Source organism: Kryptolebias marmoratus, linkage group LG1 (assembly GCF_001649575.2).
Source record: "Kryptolebias marmoratus isolate JLee-2015 linkage group LG1, ASM164957v2, whole genome shotgun sequence".
Taxonomy (NCBI): domain Eukaryota; kingdom Metazoa; phylum Chordata; class Actinopteri; order Cyprinodontiformes; family Rivulidae; genus Kryptolebias; species Kryptolebias marmoratus.
The window spans coordinates 24013347-24039776 of NC_051430.1; the positions used below are offsets into that span (position 1 = coordinate 24013347).

The following is a 26430-nucleotide window of genomic DNA, read 5'->3' on the forward strand; positions in this document are numbered from 1 at the left end:
TGGACTTTTACAGAGAAATGAAAAAAGGTGCCTGAAGACATGAGGAGAAGTTACATCATTGAAGTGTTGACTTGTTTTCATGATGTAGGGAGTCCTTTCAGTTTTATCCACCTTCATCCAGCCCTGACCCAGGAACTCTCTTGGAGAGAGAAGATGGAAACATTTGTCAGGTCCAAATATGACCAAACACATTCAGTTGTAGCAGAAAAGTCTAAAAAATCTAAATGTAAAACCTGTCGCTCAAAAATCTTTTCACCAGTAAGAGTTAAAGCTGTTGGATCTGTGGGCTATAACTTTTATATGTCACTAAAATATAAATACTTAACATAAAGCAACAAATCAGTTCTTTCAGTTCTTTGGAAACTTGTATTTAATGTTTTAGTTTGGTTCTAATTTCCTTAACTGAGGAAATATGATGATTTCGTAAGCTGACAAATCATTAAGCACAACACAACTAAAATGCACAAATGTATGCAAGCAAAAGATTAAAGATCATGTGGGCTGAATTTGTTTTACTATGTATGGTTTGTTCCAGTATAGATGAATTAAATATTGTTGTAACTTGTTGCTTTTGTGTGCAGCACTTTGGCTAACAGCAGTTGTCTTAAATGTGCTTCACAAACAAATTTGATTTGATTCGATTTGATTTGATAAACATGTTATCGTAGACAGGAGCAACATACAAATTTACAACTAAAATAAAACAATTTTTACAATATTTAATTTTTCTAAATTTAATAACCGAACACATGGTGTGGAAAATCTAAAATGAATTAGCAGGTGTGAGTGATGTTTCGTAAAACAATTAAAGCAGCAGGTTATAGCACAGTGATATGAGTATCATGTCTTTGAAAAACTCCGAAAAATCTTCTGGATTTCCAAATTCGATGTGTGACTCCAACAGTTCTCCATTATTGTTTAGCTAAAAACATGCAGAAAATTCATGATGGGGCTTTTGTTTGCCTTGATGGATGTGTTTAAAGAATAAAACAATCTGAGAGGACTGACTCATAGGGAATGCTCCTGAAGACGATGTGATCGAGCAGAGTGACCTGCTCAGCCAGCTCCATCGCTGACAGAGACTCAAAACACTCTGCCTTCGGACAGTCCGCCTAAGTAACACACACACACACACACACACACAGAAACATACTCATAAACAAGCAGAAACAACAGGGAGGTATAAATATCTAACAAAGAGGTTGGATGTGATGAATACAGCTGATAACAGCTGAGTGTCCCCCGGAGAGAGACGCTCATTGGAGGGTGTCTTTATCCTCTACTGCCCGGTGGAAAGGACAGCGAGCACTGACCCAGACTTCACATCTTACAAAAGCATTGCTTGTCTGAAACCCAGTTATCGTTAAGACAGGAGGATTAACTGAGAGAGCGATAAAGGAAAGAACAGTATTTAGCAAAGACACTAAATTGTACATAACACAGAGGAGCTTTAAGAAGGTGGATCACTTAAAACTGCATTTTCTGTGAAAATGCAAATGTTAAAGCTAAAAGAAGCAAAACACTAGTAAAAGCTAAAAGTAGAAAAAGCAAAAACAGTATATATGAACTAAAAGTAGCAAAAAGCTAGTAAAAAGTAGCAAAGTGCTAGACAAAAGCTAAAAGTAGCAGTATCGTAGCTAAAAAAACTAGCAAAATAATAGCTAGAAGCTAAAAGTAGCAGCATGGTAGCTAAAAATTAAAGTAGCATACAAAGACACACTTAAAACAACTTTGCTGAATCAGATTTCAAGGAGAACAATATTTTTGAAGTAACTTAAGAGATTTGTTTTTTTTTCTAAGAGAAAAACTTTATAAATAAAGTTGGATAATTTAAAAGCATAAAAGTTACAGAAACCAAAAGGCATAGCATCCATCCCCAGAATGAGTCGAATGTTTTGATGTATGAATGGCTAAAATAGCAAAAAGTATGCAGAAGTAGTTAGATTGCAAAAAAACACATGGAAAGACGAAAAAAACAGGAAAACTGTAGCGTGAACACTGAATCAGCATTCACACAGTTAGATGCAACGTTATGCTGTCAGTGTGCAGTTTATGAGGGTTAAAATATGTAGAGAAAAATTAAAACTGCTCTATTAATACTTAAACTTGAAGCAAGCTGATGATAAAGTTAAAACATTCAATTAGTTTCTCCAAAAAAGCTTCCTCTAAATGCTTCAGTTATCTCACCATCTGTAAAATATCTTCTATCCTCAGCTGGGCGTCTTCCTGCTCATCTTGAGAAAGGGCGCTGCGAAATAAAACACAACAGACTAGAAAAAGGCAAAATGAAATGAAGTAGAACATAAATACCTGAGCAAAATAACGGGAAGCTTTAGGCAGCACTTAAAAACAATCTTTGGAAAGTTTTGGGGTTTGATGGCAGAAACTCGACTCTTCGTCCACATGCTGCCGATTTGCCTGTGAGCTCTACCTTAATATGTTGGCGGTTGCTTTTCTCTCCTGAGGCAGAAGGTCTGGATCTCTGAGCACTTCCTCCAGGAGATAGATCACTGACATCTTTAGCTCCCCATTCATCTCAAAGTCCTGAACACAGAGACAAATGATCATCTACACTGGAGAGCACCCTGACACGGACGCATGCACTCGGTTGGCAAAGACCCACCACCATGCCAGACCAAAATTACCAAACTTTAATCCATTAGTCATCAATCACTGAGGTGCAAACCTTTATCTGACCATTCTTCAGTCTCAGTCCTCTAATTCGTTACAGGCTTTACCTCTTCTGTTTCTGATTTAACTCCCATCTTACTTTAACTCTTGTTCAAAGGTCACTTTTAACAAGCTCTTTCTGCTCTGTAGCCACTAAAAGATAAAAGTATAGTGCTGTATATGTGCATTTTTTTGACCAAAGTTGATCTATCATCACAGCATTTTGTATTATTGAAGAAAAATACGTAAAACAGATAGATGCAGTTAGACTGGAAGGACCCTACGCAGGGAGTCAGGCAATTACCTTCCATGTTCAGTTCATTATATGCAGGCTGGTTAGCAGGAAAAAGGAGGCAGGTTGAGGCGGTTGTTCGGCTGAAATGGCAACAATTTTCTGCGTGTGTTTGTGTGTGTGCAGCTGTTTACATTTTTAAGCGAGAGCAGCGGAGCAGCAAGCAAACCCATCCGTCATCTACTTTAATTAGACCACAGACTTCATCACCTGAGCAAAATAGAGGAATCCCACCCCCTCTGCACACACACACACACACACATACACTCATATGCACAAATGCATGCGCACAAGCAGAAACACACGCGCTCACAGTAGTGGGTGGAAACAAACCTGTGAGTGTTTGGAGACCCAGTGACGCAGCACGTTGAGAACTCTGTTAGTCGCAGCTCTGCGGATGATGAACTCTTTATCACATGTTCTCTCAGAGTTAGTAAACACTGCAGGAGGAGTAAAAATGAATTTCAATTCACGCGGTGTGAAACATCCACTAATGTCACTAACACAGCTGACTTAATTAATTAATGCTCGCTGACATGAAAGGCAGGCAGCGATGTAACCATGTGTCTCTGTCTGTATGTTTGTCTATTAGCAAAATATCTGTTTTGGTTGACTTGGTTATAATACAGATAATGAGCTAGAACTCCATATGGTAGTAGGTGAGAGTCAACCTTAACACATGTAATGAGCATAACCTGATTGGAAAAGATCTTTGTTAGAGTCAATCCTGTCTGCATGTCCAAAGATTTACTTTTTTTTTTGTTTTTTTGTGTTTCATTGTGTTTATATTCCATTTAGATTATACATGATTCTTTTAGATTATACATGATTAATGTGTTTTCCTTTTTTTGTGTTTCATTGTATTTTATTCATGTTTAGATATGTTTAGTTTAGCTACTATTTTGACTATCTCAGCTCATGCTTAGATATATCTGGTTTCATGATTTTATTTAGATTATCCTATATTCCATTTAGATTATACATGATTCCTTTAGATTATACATGATTGATGTGTTTTTCTTTTTTTGTGTTTCATTATGTACGGATTCTGTTTTTGTTTCTGTTGTAAAGCACTTTGGATCGCCTTGTTGCTGAAAAGTGCTATATAAATAAATCTAACTTCACTTCACTTCACTTTCTGAAAGTTTCATTAAATTTGGTCCAAACAGACAAATAAATGAACACATGCACACACGATCAAAAGCAGTCTGTTGCCTACAGACGATAGGCAATAAAAATATGACGACTGATTATTACCCTGATTATTGGTTAAGTCAGTCCACATGTTGTATCTGCTCTTTTTTTAAAGCCCCAGACTAAATTAGTTGGCATTTTGTGTGTGTATATGTGAGTTTACCTGGTGGGGTACCATGTCCTGCTGCTGCAGTTGCAATAGCAAAAGCTGATGCAGGAGAAACGGAGCAGCGTGAATTCTCCCCAGACTGGACTGCATATGTACAGACACATAATTATCAACAGCAGCAACACTGCTGCTTTTACAATCCAAAGGAGGGAACACAAGGGAATGAAATTCACCTTCCAGTCTAACAAATGAAAACATGATTGCAGAGGTTTTTAAATGAATCATTTGGCATTATGAGTCATATCTTCACAAGCAGGAAATTATATATTATCTCATCTTGAGCTTTTTTTCTAGCAAGCACAGTTTGCACATCAATAGTGGTTAAAGTGACAATAAAATGTGATGAAAAACTTACATACTTTCCCAAATAATAACATTTGTAAAAAGCTTGCAGTAAAAAAACTAAAAAAAAACAATAGAACTACAGTTTGTGGACAGAAGCCACATTAATTAACTCATGTTGTTTTTGTGGTTAATATGTAAAACAAAAACATAAAACAGATTTTAACCATGTTTTTTGTATTTTTGAAGTGATTTAAGGAGTGCATATAACAAACAAAATGCAATTTAAATGATTCCTAATTTGCAGTTTTATCTTCATTGCCATCTCTTTTTTTAATGAATCATCCTAATTAAAGCATAAGCTTATTTCCCCTGTAGCTCTCCAACTTAAAGAGTAAATTTCCTTTATTATCCTCCTCATTGTCTGTTTAATTAGATCTAAAACCCTCCCAGGAAGCTCTAATATTTTACATACTTACAGGGCTAATTTATGCCATTGTTTGAGTTCTGAGTTGATGTCATGCTCAAGGGCTGAAGAACTTTAGCTGACTCAAGGGAATCTGCACAGTGACCTGTCAGTTGGCACCGCAGTGATCGCGCAACAAATGCCCCTGGTACCATGGTGCAAACATAACTAATGAAGCACACAAACGCAGCTGCAGCCTTACCTCCAGGCTGTCTGTAGCGAAGGTGTCGAGGCGTGGACGGAGAGCGACATGGGGACATGTCTCCTGCATCGCTGCTCTGTGGAGACTCAGGGATTATTTTCTCCAAAGACACTGATTCCAACACAGCTGTAAACAGAAAGACGACATGAAGGACAGTAATACCAGGGCTGGTTAATAATGGTGACCATTTGGGTTGATGTGTTATTGAACAAGAAACCTTCATTTCGATTAAGTTTGCTACTATAGCAAAAAAAAAAACCTAAATGAATAAATGCACCAACTCATCAAGAACTAAATGGCGAGTTGAGTGCTGATGGGGCTTTTGTTACACACATGAACACACTGAATGAGTGTTTGCTCCGACTCTGCCGTTCTCCAGTCTGAGAGGTCTGTTTACCTCTACATTTAAAGACTGTGGGGTAGGATGTAACTTTAACTGTCTTAAGGAGAAAAAGGCAGAACGATAATGATGTCCCATCCCCACTGCTTTTATAAGGGGCTCTTCACACTGGTCATTTGAACAGCTCATCATAAAATTAACTTCACCTGTGACATTTTGAACCTGGTTAAACAAACACAAGTATTCATCAAGATGTTGCAACAATAAAGACAATCTGCACAGATTATCCAACCGCACACAAACATAGAGAAAAATAACACAGAAGCAGAATCTTCCTTGATTACTGCAGCAGCACTAACTTAGATGAGTTTTTCCTGTTGAAAAAAAAAAAAATGGCATACTTCTCCGAATGCTCCGTCGCAGTTTCCCACAGAAAGGGTCAATTTTTGGCACCTCATCCCCCTCGGCTGTTGGACACGGACTCTGCTCAGGCGAGGACGGAGTCAGAGGAGCTTGATCCTGCGGTGACTTGGAGTTGTTGGGAGGAGGAGACGTGGAGGAGGAAGGAGGAGGAGAAGTGGTGGTTGGAGTCGGAGTCTGAGGTGTTGGAGTCTGAGGGGTGTGGGCGGATGTGGGGCTACTGCCAGCAGAATGGGAAGTGCTGTGGTTGATACTGGAGTTGGACAGAGGAGACGTCAGGTCCAGGCCTCCGACCCTGGCAGTGATGGGGGAGTGAAGGGAAAGCTTCCGGGTTCGGACAGGGGAGGAGGTGCGGGACGAGATCGATAACGGAGGAGGAGAAGAGAACTTGCGGCAAAGGCGGGGGGATCTGTCGTTCATGTTGTCACTATTTCGATTATTTTGATTGGTGGCAAAAAACAACTCCAAGGATCTGAAGAGAGAAGAAAAGCAATATATTAGCATAAATACAACCATTGAAAGCAATAAAATGGAAAGAAACTCCTAAATTACTTCACTAACAAACTGATTTAGTTAAACAGTTTTCCTAAAAGTATAATAAAGGTATGGTTTTGGTTCAAAACAGAGTAACCTACTGTGGATTCACAAAAAAGATTTCAGAGCGCACTGGGAGAACTTTAGAGCACTAAGTGTTATTTTTGTGGCATTTTGATATTGGAGTTAGGCACAGTGATTAGTAATGAGTGGGCACAAAAGTGCAGTCACAAAATATTGACAGATTGTTTTATTGTGACTCTCCGTTTTCCATCACACTGAGCTAGAAATAAAATGGCATCTATAAAGTTGCCTTGGTAACTGTCAGTTTTAATTTCAAATAGTGTGTATTCATATTATTTTACCAATCCAGGAACTGTACACTTTTAAAATTGCGTTGTAACTGCATGATTCCCCAGTTTAAATGAACTACAATAAAGCTGGAGAGTGAGCATGGACCTTCTGCAGCCGTAATAAAGCCAAATCCTCCGAGAATTATCCTCAGTTTATTCAGTTTCCTTTGGCTCTGAGAAGCTTTATGGCAACTGTCAGATTTGTTTGGCCTGAAACAGTCCTGGATCAATTTTACCACTCTCATCAGTGTTAAATTTGGCTTTTTTCTCTAACAAAGAAGCTTTGATAAATTTAAAGGAGAGCTGAATGTATGTATGCATAAAGTAAAGCCAAGTTGTTCTTATGTCCAATGTTTGAAATATTGCCTAATTGTCATAGCTGGGAGCTTCTCTGACATGCAATTACAGTGTCCTCTGGAATCACTGCTGTGACACTCTGGTCCAAGCAATATTAGATGCCAGGAGCAAACACCACCTGATTGAATTTGACAAAGTCCCTATTAGATGGTAGGAAGAGTGAGAGAGGAATAAGGACGGGCCTTCAGTTTCAAAATCCAGCCTTAGAGACCAGTTGGAAGCACTTGTGAGTCCCATGCGTCACCTCTGATTTTTCTGTTTCAGTCTCACTTTTAGCTTGTATTTACCAAAACCAGGCAGCAGGACATAACTCCGAAAATCCACTGATCATGTTTACACAAGTTGGAATTAGGAAATGGTTTGAATTTAGATATGTTCTTTGATAAAGTTAACCATGCATGTTTAAAAGGGTCATAAATCTGATCAGGAATTAAACTAATTCTTAAAACTGGGTTTGTTCAAAGCGCTATCTACACCAGGTAGGATATTAATTATTCATAGCTTTTCCACAGAACCCAACTATAAAAGATCTGAACTATCGCTTTTAAGGGTAAGTTACAAAGTGATAACTCAGAACAACAGTGGAACAAAACTGACCCTAAGATTTTCCAAATTTGTGACTGTGGACATCTTTAAGTTATGAGTTTTAAAACATGAGAACAATTCTAAACAACAACAAACAAAATCGCTAGAATCAGAATGTGTTGAGGAGCATATTATAGACAAATAAATCAAGCTATATAGGGATGAACAAATTGTGTCTTAGACAGGAAAGTGAGGGACAGAAATGAAACACTGAGGAAAGAAAGATGCATTAAAAACTTTAAAAGATGGATGATAAAGAACTTGGAAGCAACAGGCAGGAAAAGAGAGTCCAAACAGAAGGTACTTAAAATTTAACAAGAGAGTGATTCTTACTTAAGAAAACATGCTACTTTGCATTTTGCAGATTGCAGATTTTAGACACTATTTTATAGTTTGTCAGTTTCTGTCTGTATATCATTCATCTAAAACAAGACAGGTGGAATTACAATCCCCGTTAGTTTTTAATTTATTTATTCATGCTAAGTGAAAGGAAAGGTCATGCATTAGTTTAGTATCAGACTGCAAGAGAAGGAAAAGTCTAACAGTGACAGCAAGTTGGAGGGCAGAGAAAAGTCTCAGTTACTTGGACTGATCCATGGCTATCTTCTTGATCTTCAGACTGTAGTCAGGACAGATGGATGAGATGGAAAGACGGTCAAATGAGTGGTATCGTGTCCTGGAGTTAGGAGGGAAACGTAGAGGCAAAGGAGACGGTTGACAAAAAAAAAAAAAAAAAGATTAAATGGGTGAGTTGTGACGGTTTGATTGAGACATGAAAAAAGAGATGTAACAGAAATGGAAGGTGGTTTGAGGAAAGATGTTGGAAAAATGCTAAATTATTCTCTTGGAGGAAAGGTGCACCTGAGGGAGGAGGAGAGGCTGTGAGTCAGAGAACCGCAGCGTATTCAGACTTTATGATGAGGTTTGACCGCATGGGAGAAAATCCAGGGCCAAAGTGGCACACAGAATTAGTTTTTGTCCTTTTTTTCTTTAATAGTAAATAAAATGGGCTCAGCTTTTGACTTCAAACCTGTAGACTATGTGAGGCCTTAACTGTTTACTGTTTTCAATAAAATAGTCTAGAAATAAAATATTGTATAAGTTGTTTTTTTCTTGAAGGGAAAAAAATAAAAGTAATTTCTCTACAAGTGATTAGATTATTTCTTCATAGAACAGTAAAACAAAAATAACATAAATAAACTCAACATAAAATTTTAATGAAATGTGCCTCAACCCAAACAGGTCAGTTATCTTCACTTCATTTTTTAACTTTTTTTCCCAAAAGGTATTTCAACAAAAAGGTTCTAGTTAAACAGAACATTCAAAAAGTTTAACTTGGATTCTGAGAGGCAGTTAGATTAACCCCAAACCTGTTAATATGATTTATAAAGAAGATAAAGTTTAGCAGATTATTATATTATCATTTACTGAAACACTGCAGGCAAACAGTAGTTGAGTTTGACTGATTGTTACTAATTTACAACCCTTTATTTTTTAAACTATATTTTGTCCTAAATACATTTTTTTATTGTTTTTTAACTATTGAGTTTAGCTTAGTCACCATAACTAGCTGGTAACTCTATGTGGCTTGGATTGGGTGGAGGAAGACACTCTACGTGTCTCCAGCTTCTCTTGAGATATTTCAGGTTCTGAACTTACCAACCCTACAGCCATGTCACAAGCATAGAAAAGTGCCAAAAGATGTAAAATTAAAAAACAGTTCAAGCATTTTGTTTTTCACTTTTGAATATTGGGTTTTGTGCAAGAACATTCTTCTTCTTCGTCTTTTTCTTTCGGCTGTTTCCTTTTCAGAGGTCGCCACGGCGAGTCATCCTCCTCCATCTAACTCTGTCTTCTGTGTCCTCTGTCCTCGCTCCAGCTGCCTCCATGTCCTCTCTAGCTGCATCCATATAACATTGAATAAAATTAGGGTTTCAAAAATAAGGGACCATCGCCACAAATCCGCCTTTTCTTCCTGCTCACCCCTTGTACCCGATGCTACAGCTTCACAAACCATGTCGGGTGAAGTTTTATATACAAACCTTGCCCTTGGGCAAAGAAAAACGCAAAGCTTTTCCAGTTTCAACTCTGAGTCAAGCAAAGCTGTGGAAGGAATAAAAACACACTATTCTAATGCAGCCAGGGGCCTAATAAGACTTAGACTGAACCTCATCTGACCAACAGAATATTCCCGTGAGTCTGCCAAAAATGTTGTTAAGGCATCTGTTCTATTGGCCCCTCAAATGCAGGCTGTGTTTATTTTATCTAGTGTGTATTTAACCCTGTAAACTGAGAAAGAAGCTGTCTGTCGAGCCCAAAACAATTATCAACATCTGACTTCATCAGATAAATTTTAAAGCAATAGGAATAGAAAATTAGCACAAACAAATGTCTTATCTGTGCTGTTTTCTGTGTTTTAAAGGCATTTTTTTTATGTCAGAATGGTTTAGACCTGATAGGAATGGAGGAGAAGGGCTTCTTGTAGATGTCAGCCAGTTTGTCCATGACCACAGCTGCTGTGGTGAAGATCCTGTACGTGTGCAGGAAGGTGTTCAGGAAGTCTATAGAGAGGAAGCGCAGGTCGGTCAGCCTCTCCAGCAGCCGCTCCACGCTGGCGTACCGGATCTGGGGGACCTTGCAGGAGTTGAGCGTCTTGCTGAAGCAAATGTCAACATCATCTTTATGGAGGCGCACATCGGATCTGATGGATATACACATAAGCACATAGACACACACACAAAACGACGCATGGGTGAATGCTCGGTGGCAAAGCAAGAAAAAAGATTATAAATGCAGCAAAGAAAAACAAAATAGTTAAGCCAAGTAAAAGACAAATAAAACCAAACTCTTACTTTAAGAGGAAAAACACAAATTAAAAGACAAAACTCAATCTGTAAAAGTTTTTATATAATATCAATAAATTTTTTCTACACATGTAGATGGATGAAAAAGTATCAAAATGGTCACAGAAGTCTAAAACTAAAAGACTATTTTTTATTTATTCAACCTTCTTACATATATAAAATAATTAGATTTTCTGTCAAAAGATGTTTACAAATGTCCACCTTACAGTAATGAAAAAAATATTGATTTTATTGCAATTTTATTTAAGAAATGTGAAAATGTTTCCTTTCCAAAACTTTCCTGAACCTGATACTGTTCCAGAATGAGGACAAGCTCATCTCAAAGAGCAGAAAGAAAACAAACACAATGTTCTACGTTTCAACATTTATTCACCCTGATCCTTTCACCTTTGCAGGTTGTACTTAGATAGATAGTTTCTCTTTTTGTTGTTTTCTTTCCATGTTTGGTTTTGGTATGGTCTCGTAAAAATCCTTCAAACAATGCACAACCATGAGAGTGGAAAATAAATAAATTGAAAAGAAATGAAATGATACACTCAAGATTACCGCCTTTGAATTAAAAAAGCTTTTTTCTTTTTTGTGTTTTTTACCAGTATTTTAAAGCTGTTTGTATTTCTGTGACTGCTCAGATACCAGAAAGAGATAAAAATACACAACCAATCAGTTCACACAAAGAAAGCACTTTAGAAGTAAAAAGTGATCAGGAAATTAAAGCAGAAGGTAAAAATCTATATGTAAAATATTAAAATCATTGGCTTATTTCACTTTTCTTAAAAATTCTTATAAAGCACATTTGTGTCATTTTAAAGATTAATTTATCCCCATACGATTCGAGGCCTTTAACATTGATTTTGCAACAGGCGCTCAGCATGAAGACGAGTGTTTATCTTTACTGACACAAAAATACTTACTTGATCATGTGAGGCACAGTGACTTTAGAGTTTTCCTCGAAAACGCTGGTCATCAAGCCATTACAGCGGATGTTATCTATGCACTACAGAGACAGAGAGAACGGAGGATGAGAGCATGAACTAGAAAATTAAAAAGATTTTCAATATTTGTTTAAACAAAAGCAGAAAACTGATGACAAAAACTAAATAAACATATTAAAATAAAGATATTTTAGGCTTTCTCAGACGTTTTCACCCTTTTCTTTGAAAATACTTTGTTGAAAAGAACGACTGACGATAAACTGACATGAAAAATAAACTATTTGTCACTGTATTTTTCTGTCTGCCAAGAATTAATCCAGTGTGACACACTTAAACGGTGTTACCTTGTTGGCAAAGAACCGAGGCAGTGAGCTGAAGCCGACCCGGGGGAACTGCACCGCCGTCTGTGTTTACTTATCACTAAGCTTTCTCAGTGCCCAGAGGAGACGTGCACTTGCTGTTTAGAGGTTCTTGTCTTTAAGTGTTTGTCTGGGAGTGTGTTGGTGGGACGTGTGTTTTACCTGACTAATATCACTGGTCCACGCCGCCTTCTCCTGTCGTGATGGAGCCAGCAGCACCACAGTAAATGAAGGCGAGTCCGAGGGTTCTACTACCAGCTTAAAGTCCAGCTGACCAAACACCTGACCACAAGCTTTAGCTGCATAACAGGAGGAGAAAAATCAACTTTTTACTGTAAAACAGGCAGCTAAAGGCACGCATGTACTACTAACAAGTATCCACGCACACAGAAGCAGAGAAGGTTAATTAAGCAGACCTCCTCTCTTCTTCTGTGCACCCTTGAGATTTATAAATAAAAAAATGACAGCAAGCACACACTTGTACACAACCGCCTCACTCCTTGTATTAGTGTGCGCAGCAAGCAGTTTCCCTAATTGCTACATGAATTGTCAGAAGGGGGAAAGTAATGGTCCTGTAATGTTAAAAGATCAAATTCTGACATTTAGAAGGGTGAACATCTGATATTTAAAGGAAGTCATTTCCGGACAGTTATTGTTTGGCATCTAATTAACCTCCATAACTGATGATGAGTCCAAACAAGCCAATAAAAGCTGTTCATGCATTGGGAAAGTGGACATATTATTCAATAAATGCAATAAACTTACATTCGTCATCGTTGGTATCCGGTTCCTCTATAAGTGTGCATTCAATAAGGGACAAAACTCCCCCTTGCTGTGGAATGTAATAGAAAAAAAAAATATGCAGAAACATTTAGAAAACGAGTTTCCTCAAAGAGGTGTTTTCACACAGGTAATAGTGAAGTCACCTTAAGAAGGTGTAGTTTTCCCCCAGAGCTGCGAGTGCACACAAGGAAGTGTTTGGTGAAGAGAAAACACTGCCTTTCCCCTTCTTTCTTCAACGACAGAGACCCCAGACGGACCTTGCTTAGTTTCCCTCGCTCCACTGATGGCAGCTGGATCAGAGAGCCTGTGGAGCAGGAGGGGCAGAGGATTACATGACAATTCATTAAAGTGACACTAATCTCTGCGCTGTGTTTACCAAGCATTTATAGTGGTGCGAAAATGAGTAATACGCAAAACAAACTGCCAAACTTGTACGCGCCTGGCCTGCTTTTGGTCTGAGTGTGCATCCTACAAATGAAAAAGGAAGAGATCATTCAAACTGGGAGGTTTGTGGCAACATTTTGTGCTTTATTGACTTAAACAAAACAAAAATAAAAGGCTGGCTTTTCACCCGCCACCATTGGTTTATGAAAGATTTTGCCAACAGGCAGGCAAAGTTGACTGTAATAGTTCATGGCAAAATTTCAAAAACTGATCTTGCGTGAATAATTAGATGACTTACAGCTGCCACAATCCTAAGTTTTAGCTTAATATTTGTAAAGCTGGCTGAGCTGTAGCCGTCTTTGTGTTTGCCAAGGTTCCACAGCTGTGACAGCCATCTTGAATGGGGGTGACTCCAAGAGTTAATCAGCTGTGGAAGTACTTTGAGAGTTTCAATAAAATTTATCAAGTGGGTCATGAGATATTTTGCTAATGCTACAGACAAACAAACACGCACGGACATGGATAAACACGGGTTATAACAAGCTGTGATGAAACCACTGTCAGGACTTCGTCATCTGTTGTCTGACTCATCCGCAGCAGGAAAAACTCAGCCTGCTCTCCCCGTGTGAGGAAACCTGCCAAGTGTTTAACATCCTCCGAGGTGTCAGTTAGCCAACAGCCACAACATTAAAACCACTGACAGGTGAATTACACTGATTATCTCGTTACGATACAGTGTTCCTCTGGGAATTCTTCCATTCTGGCATCCATGTGGGTGTTACTTTGACAAGTCTTTCCCACTTAAACATTGCTGCAGACTGAGCACACCCCTTCATGGCAACATCAGCAGCGTTGCACCACACAATAAAAACTGATCAAAGACAGACAGACAAACAAACACAGGATCCTAATCCGTAGAAACCAAAGGGACCAGTCTGAGCATGAGCTGAGAAAGATCAGCAGATCTAAAGCATCGTCTGAAAACGTCCAAATGCCAAAAACTACATGACATTTTCACAGGTTCTGTATAGAAACTGAAATAGGTCAAAGATGTTTGAACAGCACAAAGGAGACCTTTACATTCTTAGGCAGGCAATTTTATTATTGTTGCTGAAGCTGGAAATTGCATCTAATTCTACCAGTTGGAGTCATTCTCAAAAATCATGTTAAAACAGTAAAAAGCTGCACATTTTAGGTTTTCGTGCTTTGAATTAGACCCAAAATCCTATAACATTGGTGGCCACATCAAATCACTGTAACCTTGGGAACACGTCGACATAATTAAAATTTTGCAAAACATTACTTACTTGAGGTTCGTAATGCAAAATAAACAGACGTGTTATCAAAAGGAAATTAGGTTTGTTATAATGGGCAGCCAGTTTTGCAGGAAACTAGATTTTCAACACTAAAAACAGACAAACAACATGTCTGCTTGGAGTTAAAGCTTTGTGCAAGAAACTAATACATGCATTTATTTTTAGCAAGTGTAACTTGATTTGAAGAACTTAGGAACTTTCTGTTGATAGTGTTGTTGCTAATAGAGCTGTCTTCATTATTTTAGGAGCTGATTCTATCAAACAAAATAAATAAAAGCCATGATTCACTTTACTCTACTTGATGAAGACTCACCCTGCCTGACGAAGGTCTGGCTGGTGTCCAGCAGGATGTCACAGCCCTCAACAATCATCCTCTCAATGGCCAGATTCTTCCGGATGTTTTCTGTGTCGCTCACCTCATCATGCATCACTCTAAACAAACAGACACACCTGTTGTTTCGGGGTTCGCTAAGAATACTTGTCAGAAAAGCTGAATGTTCTGACACAAACCTGGACAGTTCTTCTAATTTGGACTTGGCAAACTCAAGACTTTTGCGCTCCACGTGCTCGTGAGGAGTGTGGGCCAGCAGTTCATGCAGGGTTATGATGTAACGAGGAATCTTTTAGGAAAAAAAAGACAACAAAGTAAATAAGGTTTTTATAGCAGCAACAGGTGGAAGTTAGAACTGATATATATATATATAGACACTGCAGTTGTGTCGTATGTTTGGTAAAACAGGAGTGCAGCTGGATTACCTGGAACATAGGATATGTGAGGAAGGTTTCAAGCATCCTTCCCTCACAGGCGGCGTTAGACTCGTACTGTTTCAGCAGCTTGTCAAAGTCTCTGTTCTGCTTGCAGTTTGCTAAAACTTGCAGACTGTACTGATGGTTACGCACAAACTCCTGGTAGATGTTGAGCATTGGCAGCAGGATGTCGAACAAGTCAGCTAGAAACAGAAACAGTTTATAATATATACAGTATATAAGTCCAATGTGGGTAAAAGACAAGGTACCCGAGTATTCTGGTGGGAATAAAAGATCTCAGAGACAGAATTTCCATGAGCCTTTTTCTAAATTTAGCTCATCAAATGTCTCTAGAGATGTTGATTACTTCTACATAAGGTTCAGTGGTTTGTGTTTACACCTTTAGTATAGTTCTTGATGACTCCTTGATGACATTTGATTCTTTGTTCCAATAAAAGCCAAAGAGGCCAGCTGCTTTCTCTGCTCTTTGTGTGTTTGCCTCACTGTGTCGCTGTCTATTTTTGTCTTACTTAGTAGTTTGAGCTAACAATTTTTTTTTAAGTAATGGCTAAAAAAAAGTTGTTTTCAACTAAGTTCATTAAGATCCACTCTAATGGAAATCAAACTAAAAGAAGTCAAAAAGGAAATGTGAAAGACTCAAATTCAGAAGGCGTGTGAGAGAAGCAGCAGTCCAACGTTTTTAATGAATAAATTGACTATTTTTTGATCTGAACAAAAGCTTGCAGATTTCCTGTAAAGTCAACCTAATAAATTAAGTAATTCAAACAAGAAAAACTGACATTTTTCAATAGTACTGATGGCCAAAGAATGAAAAATCCCCACAAAAACCTAAATTACAAAAATATTTAAAAAAAAAAACCTACTGACTGTTTTGATGACTTAAAGGTCTGTGCAGATAAAACGCACAGTGTAAATATAATATTATCCTAAAACCTTATTGACAAGCCATCAAAGATTCGGTTCAAATACTACAGTAACTGTAAGACATGAAACATACTGCAGATAAAAAGCCGACATTTAGAGTCTGCCTGAACAAAAGGGTCCTGTGAGTTTGACAGGTTTAATCTGCAGCCTCCTCCTTGTTTTATTTGTCACAAGTAATTTGCTGCCACATCTTTCAGCTGCCTGTCTCCAAGGTGATGCTTATCTGTTTAGGGGACTTTTTTAGGAGGAGAAATAGTGACATGCCTCCTGGCCTGAGCAGTCATTGTCTGTCAAGACAATGAGTGTGAGGGTTGGAGGCTGAGATAGGAAAACGTGTGTGTGTGTGTGTGTGTGTGTGTGTGTGTGTGTGTGTGAGAGAGAGAGAGAGAGAGAGAGAGAGAGAGAGAGAGAGAGAGAGAAAGTAAATAGAGCAACATGACATCAGCAGTGACGACTAGTCTGAAAGAGACAAACTGAATGCAGAGATTCACTGAAAACCTGACCTTCGTGTTACTGAGCATCTTCAGTGAGTGTCAAATCAGTGTGCGTATGTGTGTGTGTGTGTGTGTGTGTGTGTGTTTTGCGAGGTAACAGCTTACCCAGCACCAGTGTTGGCCAGTTGGCTATCCTCGCCTTCAGGCCTTGATGGAAAATCTCATGAAGGAACATTATGGTCTCACTGGAGACACGTTGTAAACAGAGCACAAAAAAAAAAGAAAAATCAGGACGTGTTTAAGCTCATTCCTCTATGATTACTGATTTTTTTAAAAGAAAAGAAGGAAAATATGATACTCTGACTTATCAAACACTAACATGGTTCCACAGATGCGCTCACCTGTTGAGAAAGATGCTGCTCACATCATCATGGCTGATGGGGGGTTTCTTGGAACTGGCAGCCATCCTCAAAGGTCTGAGGAAACAGTTGACCAGAATATAGAGCTGGTGGACGTACCTGTCATTACACACACAGGGAATAACATCATGTATTACTTGAATTAACATACATTATATTATAAAACAGCTGCCATGTTCTAATAAACACAATATCCATCACTGGTTCAAGATGGCAGCCACTGTCTGCCAATGTCTCTAAATCAGCCTATTTTTTACAATAATCGAGATATAATTTGGTACTGTAGTAGCTAAGTGTTACCCCAGCACAAGCAGATTGTGCAACATCTTTCTTTTAAACTTTAATATTACCTGTTGGGGTCAACCCTATCTGCCTGTTAGCAAATTCTGTCATGAACCACTGGATGGGGTTTAATGAAACTCTTAGAGAACAATTATGGGATGTACATCTACAACAGATTAATTTTGAACCAACCTGACTCCAGATGGTTGCCACAGCTAACCAATCTAACCTACACAAAAATGCTCATTCAATTTTATAGATACTGAGCAAAAATGTAGACTGGTCGTAGCTGAGAGTCCTTCCATCATATACGCTGAGTGCTAACCAAAATATACTGAATCTTCATTAAACCATGCAAGGTGGTTGGCAATATGTATGCTATCAAGGAATGCTAATTTCATTTAAGCTGTCTTTTATGTAACTAAAACGAAAAGTGATACATGATGAAGCAGAAAACTACAGAGCTCCCTGACAAAAGGAACAGAAGTTTTCACAGCTCTGTGAACAGCTGAGCCTCTTGGAAAGGTGAAAAAAGAAAATTAGATCATTTTCCTAAGACAAATTCATCAAACCTCAGTGAGACTTTTTAAACTGATTCAGAAAAAAACTGCAGCTTACATTTTTTCTCAGTTTGAACTAAATGTGGCATGGTGGTGTTGTGGTAATCACCGTGACACCTGAACGTCCGAACCTTTATCTGAATTACACTTAATCCTCTCTGCTGATTTGACTGATTCAAATCAAGTCAATTCAATTTAATTAAAACTAAATTACATTTACAGACATGCTGGACTGTTATCTCACTGTTTTCCATAGTAAGATAACTGTGCTGCAGTGACAGTCTTACTACAGTGTGGGCTGTCGCTCCAGGCGTAATGTATTTACATACTCTGTCTCGGCCTCCACCATATTGAAGACGATCTGGTTCCTCTTCCTCATGCTCTCAGCGTGAGGAGAACAAATGTAGTCCTGAACAATGATTTTCCACTTCCTGCGACAGAGCCAGCCTCGCATGAAACTCTGCACCTGTGGATGAAGTTAACGAGTAACATAAATATATTTAAATACTGCAGCTACAGACTTGGATAAAGTTGTCATTACCCTTACAGCTCATTAAAACAGTGCTTTATTTCTTCTGAAAACGTAATTCAGCTAAAAGCAGCAGTTTAAAATATATCTGCGTACCTTTAGTATGTGATAGAGTAAACATGAAAATATGAAAAGAAATGATTTGTTATCACAGTTGCCTTCAAGCTGTTCATCAGCCATTTAGCCTGTTGAAAGGGAACAAACAGCCACTGGGTAGTTTGGTTTCGTTGTGATCACCACACTGAACATGGAGCAGAAAAAGCAAAGGTGAGAGCTGTCTGAGGAGCTCAGAGAGACGATTATAGAGTTCCATGTTAAAAGTAAAGGCTACGAGACCATCTTCAAGCAGCTTCATGTTCCTCTGAACACAGCTGCCAATATTATTAACATTTATAAGGTTCATGGGTCTGTAGCCAACCTCCCAAGACGTGGATCCAAGAGGAAACACACTGATCAGGCAAATGGTAGAACAGGAGCCAAGAAAACCATCCAAAACCATTCAAAGCTGAACTCCAAGGTGAAGGAATGTCATTTTCTTCAACAGCATTCGTCACATTTTGTATCACGATAATGTCAACGATAGAAGAAGACTGAAGAGGGCTCCACTCTTGGCAGAAAAACACAAAAAAAGACGGACTTTGCTAAAATGCATGTGAACAAACACCAAAGGTTCTGGGACTGATGAGACAAAACTGGCTTTTTGGCCAGAATATTGTGGAAGGGTACCAACAAATTTATCCAAGTCTGTACACATATGTATTAGCAGTAAAGAAAAACACTGAACATGACAAACTGTTTTTACCTTTTTGATCTTTTTGATGTCGGGGTCTTCATTTTTATGGTAGACATGGTAAGGCCGCATCCGCTCCTTAGTTTTGTTCAAAGCTACAATCTTTCAAGAGAAGAGATTTAGAAGCAAATGAGAATAATCAATTTCTAGTTTCTTGTCTGAATGTTAAAGCTATGCTATTCATGCAGAGTGTGATCAAAGAATCGTTGGTGTGTTTTTATCAGATATACTAATCAGACCTGGTGTCTTCATTCAGAAAGAGCCAGGCAGAGAAGCAAGGATGGAGAAGGGGGAGGGGCAGCTCTTTGCGACTAACGGGAAGCAAATTAGGGCTTTTAAATGTACTGCGGAGCACAAAACAACATAAAACTACCCATTTCTGAAAAGGAGCTATGGAAAGCATAATATCTGTTTAATCAAGTCGTATTGTGTCACGTTTTAAAAGTTATAAAATACTCTGAACAGGGAGCATTTCCTGGTAAAAGAAAAAAAGCTCATGTAATTTTTGATGTTTTTAAATTGAGGAAAAGGATTAAGTGCAAAGAATTAATTTATTCTGTAAACATAATAAAGCACTAAAATGCCAGTGACAACTTCACAAAAGAACATTTTTTAAATGCTAAAATCATTAAAGGTAGTGACTCCTGTGTTACACTGCTTTAACTCTTATTTTTACTTTTCTTGACAATTTCACTTCATCACATTCGGAGTAAAGCATGAGAGATGAAACCAAATCAGTTTTTTGTTTTTTTTCTTCATCTTCATTTTCACTTTTACCAGTGTTTTCACACAAAGAAGAGCCAGTCTGCCAACAGATGACAGTTACTCCGGCTAGTTGCTGTAATTATTCATAAACACAAAAACAAACAAACAAACAAACACGAGCATGTTTTTCATGAGGTGGTTATTCAGCTAGACACAGGATCCTAAAATCTGATCTTTTTTTCATGAGTAGCCTCTTCACACATGCAGATGGTTCCTAAAGCAAAGGAACTTTTGCAGTTTTTGTTGTTGTTTTAAACCAATATCCCAGCTCAGTGTATTACTGTGTATTACTGTGTTACTGAGACGTGTAAACTGTGTGCGGTGTGGAGGTGTCACACGTGTTCCTCCGGGGGGAAAGCAACTCCTATAAAGTTTATTTCCTCCTGTGATGATGAAACCAGGTGTTTATGAGAGAAAATAAACAGTGAAGGTGTGAACATCTGCCCCACTGAGCAGAAATGTGTCTTCCAATCAACTCTGGTTCTTTCTGCTCAATTCTGAAGCTCGTCAGTGTAACATGTATATGTCCTGATAAACGAGGTACATTATTTAAAACTTTCTTTTTTATTTTCTAAACCTTGCTTCGAAAAAAATCTTCTAAACCTCATGAGCCACTGTTGGGATTTTAATGACACCTTCCAGAATTAATCACTGCATGCACATCAACAGCTAATAAGGTAATCATTCTTAGCAAACCCTAAAATGGCTATAAGTAAGTCAGTTTTATAGATATTGAGCTATAATTTGTTGTGGTAGTAGCCGAGGGTCATCTTTGACTCATACTCTGAGTGATATGAGATTTTTGCTTAAAACTTTAACATTCAAGAAGGCCGGTGATATGCAATCCTTCAAGGAATGCTTGTTTTTATTAATGTTTAAATTTTTCAAACAGCTACTTTTACTACAACATAAATGTTTGATTGGAGAACAATGCTTTTAAAGGTGAAAGTCACTGAATGCATAAATGTAATTTGCGTTTCTAGCATTCACACATTCACTGAATGAAAAAGCATTCACTTATTTTCTGTTTCAGAACTGGTTTTAGTACAATTTTAAACTGCTTGCATGATTTGAATCAAAAATAAAATTCATCAAAATGCTATGAGGAGGCAGTATTTATTTGTTTAACAGACTTGTGCGTATTTACAGCTGTGAAAATCATAACCCTAAAGTAATCTGAAAGTGATGCCAGTTACAGCCCAGCAGTTCATCTGTTAACTGCTGTGAGCAAGAATGAACCCATGACTTCGAGTTTTGCATCCCTTCACCGGCTTCCTGTCCACCTCTAGATTAATTTTAATATTTTATTGCTTCCTCTATGAGTTTTAAAATGTATTGGCACCATTTTGTTTAAAATATCTTATCTACATCCAGACCTCTGTAGGAGATCTGCCTCCAGCCAGCAAGTTTCTGCTCATTATTTTCTGAGGCTGAGAAAAGAAAACAAATGTGATTTAACCTTTCCAGTCTGTGGAGCAGCTTATCTTCACTTGTTTGTCATGTTACAATCGCACATTTCACAGTATTTAACTAGGATTTTATGTGACAGACCAACACAAAGAGGCACATAATACGAATTGAAAGGAAATTGGTTTTCTTTTTTTTTACAAATAAAATCTGATAATTGTGCTGTTCATTTGAGTTCAGCCCCCCTGAGTGAATAACTTGTAGAACCACCTTTTACTGCATTAATAGCTGCAAGTCTTTTCAGACATGTTTCTAACAATTTTACACATCTAACTGGAAAATCTGGCCATTTGTCTCTGAAAAATAGCTCAAGCTCAGTCAGTTTGGATGAGAATTACCTGTGAACAGCCATTTTTTGAAGTCTTGAAGTCTAGATTGCAGTCTGGACTTGGACTGGGCCATTTTAACACATGAAGAAGCTCTGATCTGAACCGTTCCTTTGTAGCTCTGGCTGGAGGTTTCAGGTCATTGTCCTGTTAGAAGGTGAACCTCCGTCCCAGCCTCTAACAGGTTTTCTTCCAGGATTGCTCTGTGTTTTGCTCTATCCATCTTCCCATCAACACTGTCCAGCTTCCCTGTTTCTGCTGAAGAAAAAGCATCCCCACAGCACGATGCTGCCACCACTGTGTTTCACTGTGGAGATGATGTATTCAGGGAGATGTGCAGTGTTCATTTTCCACCACATATAGCATTGCATTTAGGCCAAAAGGTTTAATTTTGGTTTGACCTGAGCAGAGCGCATTCTTCCACATGTTGGCTGTGACTCCTTTGGCTTCTGTCAAACTGCAAACAGGTCTTATGGCTTTCTTCTTACCACTCTTTCATCAAGGTGCACGACTAGAAGTTATCCTGTGGACAGATTGTCCCACCTGAGCTGTGGATCTCTGCTGCTCAGGTGGGACAATCTGTCCACAGGACATGAGCTGTGGACAGATCATGAGCTTCTTGGCTGCTTCTTGATTAACGCTCAGCTTGTCAGTTTAGACGACCTCACAGATTTATGTCTTGGTAGGTTTGCAGTTGTATCATATTCTTTCCATTTTTTCAGTTGATAGATTGAACAGTACTCTGGGAGAAGCTTGGGATCGTTTTATAACCTAACTTTGCTTCAAACTTCTCAACCACTTTATCCCTGACCTATCTGGTGTGTTCCTTGGGCTTCATGATACTGTTTGATCACTAATAATCTGCAACAAACCTCTGAGGTCTTCATAGACCAGCTGCATTTATATTGAAATTAAATTAAATTACACCCAGGCGGACTCTGTTTACTAACTTGGTGACTTCTAAAGTTGGATTTTAGTTCAGGGTATCAGATTTAAGGGGGTTAAATATAAAAGCATGCCACACTTTTCAGATTTTATTTGTAAAAAAAATCTGAAAGCCATGTATTTTTTCCTCTTTCACCTCACAATTATGTGTTCCTTTGTGTTGGTCTTTCACAGAAAATTGCAGTAAAAACCTTTGATGTTTGTGATCATAATGTGACAAAATGTGGAAAATTTTAATGGGGTGTGAATACTTTCTCAAAGCACAGTATGTTAACTACATTGTTGCTCAGCTATATTTTTACTTGCCTGTAAAGCACTTTGGTCAACTGTTGTTGCTATAAAATGTGCTATTTAAATCAAAACAACCATGATCTTCTCAAATTGTTTTTTTACACAATAATTTGTCCACATTGCCCACGATACAAAATAAAATAAATAGGCTCCAGTCTTTTTTCTACTCTTATTTCTAAGATGTATTCTCATTTTACTATGACTTCATTCCATCACGGTTCCTCGGTTCTGTGGGTCTGAAAATCAACAGCAAACCACAGGAGAGATTTAGTCTTTGCAGCTGTTGCCTTTAATAGGGTTGTCTCCACATGCTCGACTTACATAATGTGTACAAAGGCTGGTAATTCTGCCCTGAAACACGTCTTTTTTGTTGCTTTTTAACACAGTTGGATATGTGCTTTTCTTTTGCTTTTATTATGTTCTCAGAGCTTTGCAATAGCTTTAAAAAAAAGCCAAAACAGTCATTTTGTTCAAGTTTTTGTGAACAGTTTAGTTTGAATACTTAATATGTAATCATATCGTATGATTACAATTGCACCTGAATAATGCTAATTAATTCATTTACAACAACTTACCAAAGTCCAGTAGGCTCACTTACTGTTTACGTCAGAAATAAAAGTGTTCTAATAACCTCATTAGTGTAATCTGATAAGTTGTGCAGTGTGAGGAAAAAGAGAATTGTGATTTGATCAACAGAGTGGTGTGTTTTATGTCTGAGCATGAACGTGTGATTTATCGTGCAGAGACAGCAGCACAAACAGGTTGTGTTCGATGCTGGTGAGGGGGCTGATGAACCATCTTTATTGAACGCTGGGCTTCTCCTCCCACACCCAGAGGTGACTGAGAACTGCTCACACGCACTGTTTCCCTGCCATAAACACAGAAATCACACACAACGTGCACACCTATATAGACATAAGGTGTGTACGTTCTTCTTCTAGGACAGCTCTTTATGTAATCACAGAGCTGTGTGGGCAGGCTGGTAAGTAAATAAAAATATGTATTAATAATCCCTAAAAAAGGGAACAAATAAAACAGGTTATCGTAGATTTTAACATTTAAAAATCTCAGACCTCTGTCTCAGTCTGAAGTACTTTTTATTGAAAACCACAGATGATTCCTGCTATGAGTGGCACGAACAAACTGCGCTCTACTTTATCTGTGCTTTATAGTAAGTCATTAATTTTTAATATATGTTGAGGGAATATCCACAGAGTTAAAAACATTTCTTACTTAATTATATAGATATAATCACTTAAACAAACACATTTTTTAAGATTGGTCTCTTTAGTTGTAGTCCTGTATATTATATTTAAGCTGCATGTTTTGTATGTAGTTTACTAAAACATTTGTTTATGTTCTTAAAACAGCATATTTATATATTTTGTTTCTTATTCTATTTTGAAGGTAAGTGAAGCGTGAAATGATGTCAGGAGTTTTTTTTTAATGCCACTTAAAATTATAATACTAAAGACTTCCACTATGTTTGACTTAGTAATGCTTGGTTGCAAGGACAAGCTCTTTAAGATAATATTGGTCCCATAATTCCATTGGAAATGATTTGTGTATCAATGTCTCGCAGCAGAAAGGATGCCTGAAGGGGCAGATGAACAATAAGAGAAATGTATGGTCCTACATTACACAGCCCAACAAACTGCAGGATGAAGGAGCTGTTTTAATGAAAAACTCTAAATCAGACATGTTAGCTGTTGTTCTTTACATTTTGTGAAATGCTAAAGCTTCTGTTTAATAATAAATCATGGTGCATGCATTGCTTTCCAAAGATAAAAAACTATGGCTTCATATTTCTGAAAGAACATAAACCAAACTGACTGTGAGATGATGAAAATCTGGAGGAATGTCATTTTAAATATGATGTGAATTTTGAATGTGTGTGTGTTTGATTGTGTTTCTCTGTGATCTACCTCTGATTTGAGCCTCTCAATTTCAGTGTCCTGGTCCTCCAGCTGAGTGCGCAGCTGATTGGCTGCCACCTTCTCCGTCTCCACAATTTGTACAAGGTGGATGTATTTCTGCATCAGCACTTCTCGTTCAATAATGAGGTCAGAATAGCTGAAAAACAAAGAAATATAAATGCGTACAGACACACGCAAACCACACAAAGCCTTTATTTAAAACTTTTCTAAAAAATATATATATATATAAGTTTATACATTTATTCTAATATTTTACAGAAACAAACACAAAAAAATATCTTCAGTATCTTCAGTGACCAACTTTATTGTTGATGCTTGATGCTTCGGTCCCATATACATGAAAGCAAAATGATAAATAAAAGCAGATGTCATATTTTAGAATCTTAATTAAATCAGAGCTAATTGTTTAATCCATGTGAAAACCATCAGAGTGAAGAAATTAAGCTGTAAAAGTGCCATTATTGTGATAAACTGAGTCCTAAAAATACATTTTGACATTCTTTTTCTTAGAAAACCAGCTTTGCCGTTAATTAAACATGATTATTAATTAAGCCAACAACACACACTGTCATGTTAGATTAAACTGATATCCTGCTGCTCGATCTGATGCGGTGTTTCCTTTCTACGCTGAAGAGCAGAAAGCAGTTTCAGCCTGAATACTGTAGTTATTTCCTTCTGAAATGTTCCTTTAATAGGATGTGCTGTGTGTACCTCGCCTGCTGGATGGCCTCCACCCATTCGTCACACTCACTCTCCTCATCCGTCCGCAGCTCCAGAGGCTTCTGTCCATCGTGACCAAACACAATCAGGAAGTAGTGCTAGAAGAACAGATATACAAAGAAAACTGGTTAATATTTGTAATTGTTAGTATTGTCTGCTGCTAAATGTTTTTGCCCGTGTCTGTACGTTCATTCGTCTGTAGCTTTAGCAAAATATCTCATGAACCACTGGAAGGATTTTAATGAAAGTCTTAGAAAGTGATCATTGGCTGTGCTACTCTTTAACATTTGAATCCAACCCAATTCAAGATGGACACCCCAGCTAATCGGCCTTAGCCAACAGGAAAATGGCTCTAACTCAGTCAGTTTTACAGATGTTGAGCTAAATTTGGTGTGGTAGTAACTCAGAGTACCCCTCAACACATATTCCAAGCACTAATAGATCACATGAATCTTGCAATATCGCATGAGATTTCACATAAAGTTATTTATGGTTTGACCCAAACGGTTATAAGTCTGCTCTCCTCAGAATGAGGTCATTTTAGTTCAAAACTCTGGCATGAAAGGCAGCAAGCGATATGCATTCTTTCAAAGAATGTTAGGCATTTAATTCAAGAAATGTTTTTGGCTATTTTAGGTTAGTAACTTTGATATTGTATGCATCTATGGAGGAAAAAAAAACTATTTTTCCCTGTTCCTATTAATCCAACCTTAAGCTCCACACACCTTACCAAAAGCAGGCAGAGTAAAGACAGAGGAACTCAGTTTGAGG

At 37.9% G+C, this 26430-nt stretch overlaps 1 protein-coding gene across 2 annotated transcripts in view; it reads right to left on the reverse strand.

Moving 5' to 3' along the window:
• rasgrf2b (Ras protein-specific guanine nucleotide-releasing factor 2b) overlaps nt 1-26430 on the reverse strand; it is a 49621-nt gene that overhangs the window by 5423 nt on the left and 17768 nt on the right. Inside the window, exons 2-24 of one of the 2 annotated variants that reach the window (XM_017412396.3) lie at nt 25651-25757; nt 24928-25075; nt 19221-19310; nt 18219-18355; nt 17030-17146; nt 16794-16873; nt 15259-15452; nt 15013-15122; nt 14816-14934; nt 12946-13106; nt 12785-12851; nt 12182-12318; nt 11640-11722; nt 10317-10565; nt 8448-8540; nt 6017-6507; nt 5276-5401; nt 4320-4409; nt 3296-3402; nt 2432-2544; nt 2188-2248; nt 1009-1112; nt 55-139 (exon numbers count right to left, since the gene is read on the reverse strand). In XM_017412396.3, coding sequence (XP_017267885.1) covers nt 55-139; nt 1009-1112; nt 2188-2248; nt 2432-2544; nt 3296-3402; nt 4320-4409; nt 5276-5401; nt 6017-6507; nt 8448-8540; nt 10317-10565; nt 11640-11722; nt 12182-12318; nt 12785-12851; nt 12946-13106; nt 14816-14934; nt 15013-15122; nt 15259-15452; nt 16794-16873; nt 17030-17146; nt 18219-18355; nt 19221-19310; nt 24928-25075; nt 25651-25757 — 3069 coding nt within the window. The remainder of the gene's footprint in view (nt 1-54; nt 140-1008; nt 1113-2187; nt 2249-2431; nt 2545-3295; nt 3403-4319; nt 4410-5275; nt 5402-6016; nt 6508-8447; nt 8541-10316; nt 10566-11639; nt 11723-12181; nt 12319-12784; nt 12852-12945; nt 13107-14815; nt 14935-15012; nt 15123-15258; nt 15453-16793; nt 16874-17029; nt 17147-18218; nt 18356-19220; nt 19311-24927; nt 25076-25650; nt 25758-26430) is intronic. The other variant, XM_017412397.3, reaches the window with a different exon arrangement.